Source organism: Miscanthus floridulus, unplaced genomic scaffold, assembly GCF_019320115.1.
Source record: "Miscanthus floridulus cultivar M001 unplaced genomic scaffold, ASM1932011v1 fs_329_4, whole genome shotgun sequence".
In the NCBI taxonomy this organism is placed as follows: Eukaryota; Viridiplantae; Streptophyta; class Magnoliopsida; order Poales; family Poaceae; genus Miscanthus; species Miscanthus floridulus.
This window is the reverse complement of record NW_027096593.1, coordinates 34,976-40,000: the sequence shown is the minus strand read 5'-3', so window position 1 is coordinate 40,000 and position 5,025 is coordinate 34,976. Positions and strand designations below refer to the sequence as shown.

Genomic DNA, 5,025 nt, shown 5'->3' with positions numbered 1-5,025 from the left:
ATGCATTATATTCCCTATAAGTTACTGCCTAATTGATGCTAGCGATTTTATCCAAAAATCAATAAATCAACCTAACAGTCACTAGCCCAAAAATTGAAGTTTTTAATTAGAATGCAGGCTAACAAATGCAATAGGCATAAAGCAGACAAACTATATTACTGCTACATCATGTGGAAAGATACAGAGCCATCATCACCCACAACCTGCAGAAACAAGATTAACGATGGGTAAGTGGCATGAGCATGAACAACGATAGCCAGCATAAGAGCATGCACAATGGGTGTGTTTTGAAGAGATGATTAGCCAGAGAGTTTTTGGAAGTGGACATCCTAGTAACTATTTGTACCTTCCCTCATAAGCACATCAAGTCTGCACCCTGGGGATGCACTAGGAAAGCTAGTTATTAAGGTTTAAATAAGGGAACTGAGAGGTGCATTTTACTTTGTTTATGACATTTGCAGTGTGATTGATATAATTAACTCTAATAATACTAAAAAAACGTTCACTGATTTTCCATCAGCTTGCCAAAAGTAGTACTACATAGGATTTACTATATAATGCACCTAGCTGCATTATACTCTGTATCAAACACAACCTAACAGCAATGGTGGAACTGTATACAGAACAACAGAAGCAAATTTAGCATGGCAGCTGCCAGCGGGGCGACATTACCTGAAGCACGACAGAGGTGGTGGTGTTAGGATGAACTGTAAGCAAGCAAATGCTCTGCAACGTCCTCTTGAGTATCGTCTCATACTCCCTCTCTTGCCTTCCTGCAAAAACAACGCGCCATTTCAGTGACCACGTGGTTACTCGGGAACAGACGACATTGCAAGCACGAAACACCCTCTTGATCGCCGCCAATGCACGCGCAGCCGCGGGGCGAAGTGAACTCTAGAGGAAGAGCGGGGTACCGTACCGATCTGGCCGGTCTTGGGCTTCCACACGACCTCGATGGAGGCCTTCTCGGGGTTCTCCCCCTTCCTGGTCCCCGGCTTGGGCCCGTACACAGCGGCCAGCACGATGGTGCCGCCCTGCGCCCACCGCGCGGAGCCGTGGGCGCGGTGGAGCGGGTTCCCGGTGCAGGAGAACGGCCGGAGCTGGTTCGGGTTCCGCCCTTCCGCGCGGCTACCTCCCTCCATCATCCCCTCCCACTCCGCTCCGGTCGTCCACGGCGGCGGTGGCGGCGGCGCAGGGAGAAAGCAGAGAGCGCTAGAACCCTAACCCCTCCTCCCCTGTCGCGACCGACTCGCTCAGGAACAGGAAGGGTAGCCTAGCCTCGGTGGCCGTTGTACAGAGCACGGACTAATCTTAGCCGTCGGTGCTCCATCGGACGGCTGGAAATTCCAGAGGCTTTCCCAACCCCACGTCTATTCCGAGCCGCCCAGCGAGGAGGACAAGTCATTTCCCCCTTTTGCCCTCTTCTTCACGAGACCCCGCCGCAACCCGCAACCGCAACCGAATCGGGAGACCCGCCGCCGCCGCCGCCGATGGCGAAGAAGCACAGGGACCCAGCCGCTGAGGCGGCGAGCGGCGACTCCCCGGCCGCGGCCATCCGCTCCCTCTTCTCCGCGGACAACCCGTTCCGCCGGAAGGCCTCTACGGAGGAGCCCGCCGCGACTCCTGCCCCTGCCCCCGCCGCGACGCTCCTCCGCAAGCAGCCCAGCCCTGGCGCCGAGGCTGCCGACCCGTCCTCGAAGAAGAAGAAGAGCAAGGAGGAAGGCCCGCGGCCCAAGCGGAAGCGGGACGAGCTCGAGGCCGGCCGCGAGCGGCGGCGAGGCGCGGGCACGGAGAAGCCGCCGAGAGTGGGGGAGAAGAGGAAGGCCCCCGACGACGCCGCGGTAGGGGCCGAGGAGGAGGAAGAGGAGTTCGACGACGAGAGCAAGCTGCTCAGGACCGCGTTCGTGGGGAACCTGCCGCTGCGGACCAAGCGCAAGGTGCTCACCAAGGAGTTCGCGGCGTTCGGCGAGATCGAGTCCGTCAGGATCCGTTCTGTGCCGCTGGTCGACGTCAGTACAGTGCCATTGCCATCGCCTTCTTCTTTGTTTGGGTTGGGGTGGAAAGGTTTCTCATTCGTTTGGTGTCGTGCTTCCTGCAGACCAAGCTTTCGAGAAGAGGGGCCGTTTTACAGGGGAAGGTCAATGAATTGGTCGATAAGTGAGTGCTCATTTGCATCTGGATCATTGTTGTTCTTCATCTAGTTAGTTATGTACTTGCATTGTTCATTCTGTTGCCGGAATCTATATATAGCCTAGTATATGCAGTGAAACAGTGATTTAAAGCACATGGCATTTAACAGCTTTAGGTTAAAGTATGCCCAAATTACTGCGTGATTTAAGCTTAGTGGTTCTCCATATTCATATTTGCTTGTATTCTTTGCAGTGTGCATGCCTACATTGTCTTCAAAGATGAGCAGTCTGCACGCGCTGCTTTGTCTCATAATATGGCACTGGTAAGGTTGGCTGTTATACAGCTCAAAACATGATTGATAGTTTACAAATTTATGTGCCTTGATTGATATATCTTCTTGTTCTTTCTGAATCTTGTAACCTTTTAGTTCGGTGGCAATCACATTCGTGTTGATATGGCATGCCCCCCTCGTAAGAAACTTCGAGGAGAAGGGCCTCTTTATGACAGAAAGAGGACTGTGTTTGTTGGGAACCTTCCATTTGATGTAAAGGTGAGCAATTTGTTCATTCTTATACTATGGTTTCTTTAGTTTCTAAAAAAACAGTATTTCGTTTTTGCCTACATTAACCTAGACTTACTTTGTGACATGTTAGGATGAAGAGGTCTACCAGGTGTTCTGCAGTTCCAGTGGATCAGAAGGTGATGTTGAGGCTATACGTGTTATCAGAGATCCAAGTTCAAGCCTTGGGAAGGGTATCGCGTATGTTTTATTCAAAACAAGGGTAAACTTCGTATCTCACTCTTTCGTTTGGATTACTGTGGCCCATTTGATCAGCCAACTAGTCTATGCAATGTACATGAACTGTCGATTAGCATACTTCTTTGTATGCTACGCAATCTTGCAAATCATTTCTTGAAAGCTGTAGTGTTAGTAACAATGCCATCTCCTGATGACCCCTTCTTGAATTATTCTAGTGGTATTTACAAAGGAAAGTACAATAGCAAGGCTTCCTTTCTGAACTATATATCGGCGCTAAAATATCAATTATAAACATGGATCTTAAATTTTGAAACCGCCTTTTTTACTCGATTCCTGGGTTCTATGCAAACAAAGCTTTTCTTGGATCATCCATGCTGCAGCTTGCAACAGTGGGCATGGTTTATCTTCACTTGGGACAGCTCGCTTGTTAAATAATTTCTTCTCTTATTTTAGCTACTAGAAAACTGATTTCATTTTTTGGTTAACAATCCAATTAATATACAATATTTACACCTAAATAACTCCCTAACTGTCCTGATAAGAAGTATGTTTTGAATAACTCTTTCAGATACATTATCTGCAAATATGAGCGGTTGCAAGAACCTTTGACATTGTGATATATGCTATGCAGGAAGCTGCTAATTCTATTGCAAGAAAACGGGATATGAAGATAAGAGATCGCCTGTTGAGGCTCACTCATGCAAAACCGGTGGACACAACACTAAAGAAAACGGAAGTCCAGAAAAGGAGTCGTGTACCAAAACACAAGGAGGTTTCGACACCAGGCAGCAAATCTAATGAAGGCAGTGAGAAAGCCAAACGAAAGGCATCAGCTTTGTCGTATCAAGGCCTGAGATCAAGCAAATCTGGTGTTGTGAAGAAGGTGAAAGTGAACCAGCAGCCCAGCAACAAAGGGAAGCAGAGCAAAACTAATGAAACTGGAGCGAGTGCTCACAAAGCTAAGCGACCCGCTGTGGCTGCAAGAAAAGCGAAGCAACTAGCCAAGAAACGCAAGGTGGATGCCTCAACTCCTGAGAATTCACACAGGAGCAAGAAACCAAGGAAGTAGTTGTCTATTGCGTTGGTTGTTTGCCCTTGCCACATTGTAACAGGAGTTTCCGGTTTCCCTGAATCGAGTTTTGGACAAGCTTGTCACCTGGTCAGATGGTCTTGTTACTGCGTAGAGGCAGTGTACGGCCTTAAGTGAGGTTAGGGCAATATACAAGAGCGATGCTGCAAATGTATGGCTGATATATTATTAGTTCAATGTAACAATCCGGTACTGCGCCACTTTAAACACTTTGTAACCTTAATTGGCATTTGTTTTGATCTTTTTACTATTTTCCTCCACAAACATTTGCATTCTACTTCCTCCGTGCCAAAGTTTGTTCGAAGTCAAATTATGTTCGAAGCCAAACTAACGTATCTTTCACAAGGTTATAGAAAAAGAATATGAATATTTACAATTACAAATGAGCATCATTAACTGTCAATCAGGACTTAGGAACAGTTCGGTACTATAAAAAGGGGTCCTCTAAGCAAGAATCGAAAAAAATCGCCTAGACCCTGTAAAAATCGAAGTCAAGAGACAACTACCGGCAAACCCCCACCTTATCCGAGACTCGGCTGGACCGCCTGGCCCACCTTGAACAGTACCCCAACTCGCCTGAGGCCCCGCCCGTAAGGCCTCGGACGGGGTGCTGATTCTCCGCCTCGCTCGAGGCCCCGCATGCAAGGCTCGGACGAGGTGCTAATTCTCCGCCTCGCTCGAGGTTGGCTCGGCAACAACCCCGTCGCCTCCGCCTTGACCAACTTCTCCGACAGGACGTCACGTCCAACTAACGCGTTCAACCGCTCCCGCGATATCAGCCGAACGACGGCTCGACACAGCGGAGTGGCCGACGAGATGTAAGTCACATCGACGCCATGCCGTCCGGGACAGGACGGGACAGGGGTTACCGGCCGCTGTGCTCGGCACTGTGCCCACGACGGACACCCATGCGGCACTGTGCTACCTAACCCCACCTACTCCAAGGACAGCGCGGCGTGGAGAGTCATGTTCGGGTCCCTATAGCCTCGGAATCAACGTACAAAGACCAACTGCTCCCTATGAGCCTCGGCCGTCCGCTTCGGGG

At 49.5% G+C, this 5,025-nt stretch overlaps 2 protein-coding genes across 2 annotated transcripts; one reads left to right on the top strand and one right to left on the bottom strand.

Moving 5' to 3' along the window:
• Positions 1-25: 25 nt before the first annotated feature.
• Positions 26-1,268, bottom strand: LOC136531350 (exosome complex exonuclease RRP46 homolog). The gene is made up of 3 exons (XM_066524015.1): positions 920-1,268; positions 673-773; positions 26-203 (listed from the first exon to the last, which is right to left on the bottom strand). Exons 1-3 carry the CDS (start codon positions 1,143-1,145, stop codon positions 162-164), a joined length of 369 nt encoding a protein of 122 aa, XP_066380112.1. The 5' UTR covers positions 1,146-1,268; the 3' UTR covers positions 26-161.
• Positions 1,269-1,394: 126 nt separating this feature from the next.
• On the top strand, positions 1,395-4,244 carry LOC136531349 (uncharacterized). Its single transcript, XM_066524014.1, has 6 exons — positions 1,395-2,009; positions 2,099-2,157; positions 2,383-2,452; positions 2,558-2,680; positions 2,784-2,912; positions 3,522-4,244. The coding sequence occupies exons 1-6, from the start codon at positions 1,491-1,493 to the stop codon at positions 3,957-3,959; spliced, it is 1,338 nt and encodes a 445-aa protein (XP_066380111.1). The 5' UTR covers positions 1,395-1,490; the 3' UTR covers positions 3,960-4,244.
• Positions 4,245-5,025: the final 781 nt, after the last annotated feature.

Coding starts and splice junctions, on each gene's coding strand:
- LOC136531350 (XM_066524015.1), bottom strand. CDS start 1,145: ATGATGGAGGGAGGTAGCCGCGCGGAAGGGCGGAACCCGAACCAGCTC. Junction 774..919: donor GCCCAAGACCGGCCAGATCG/GTACGGTACCCC, acceptor TTGTTTTTGCAG/GAAGGCAAGAGAGGGAGTAT. Junction 204..672: donor CCACCTCTGTCGTGCTTCAG/GTAATGTCGCCC, acceptor TTGTTTCTGCAG/GTTGTGGGTGATGATGGCTC.
- LOC136531349 (XM_066524014.1), top strand. CDS start 1,491: ATGGCGAAGAAGCACAGGGACCCAGCCGCTGAGGCGGCGAGCGGCGAC. Junction 2,010..2,098: donor GTTCTGTGCCGCTGGTCGAC/GTCAGTACAGTG, acceptor TGCTTCCTGCAG/ACCAAGCTTTCGAGAAGAGG. Junction 2,681..2,783: donor ACCTTCCATTTGATGTAAAG/GTGAGCAATTTG, acceptor GTGACATGTTAG/GATGAAGAGGTCTACCAGGT.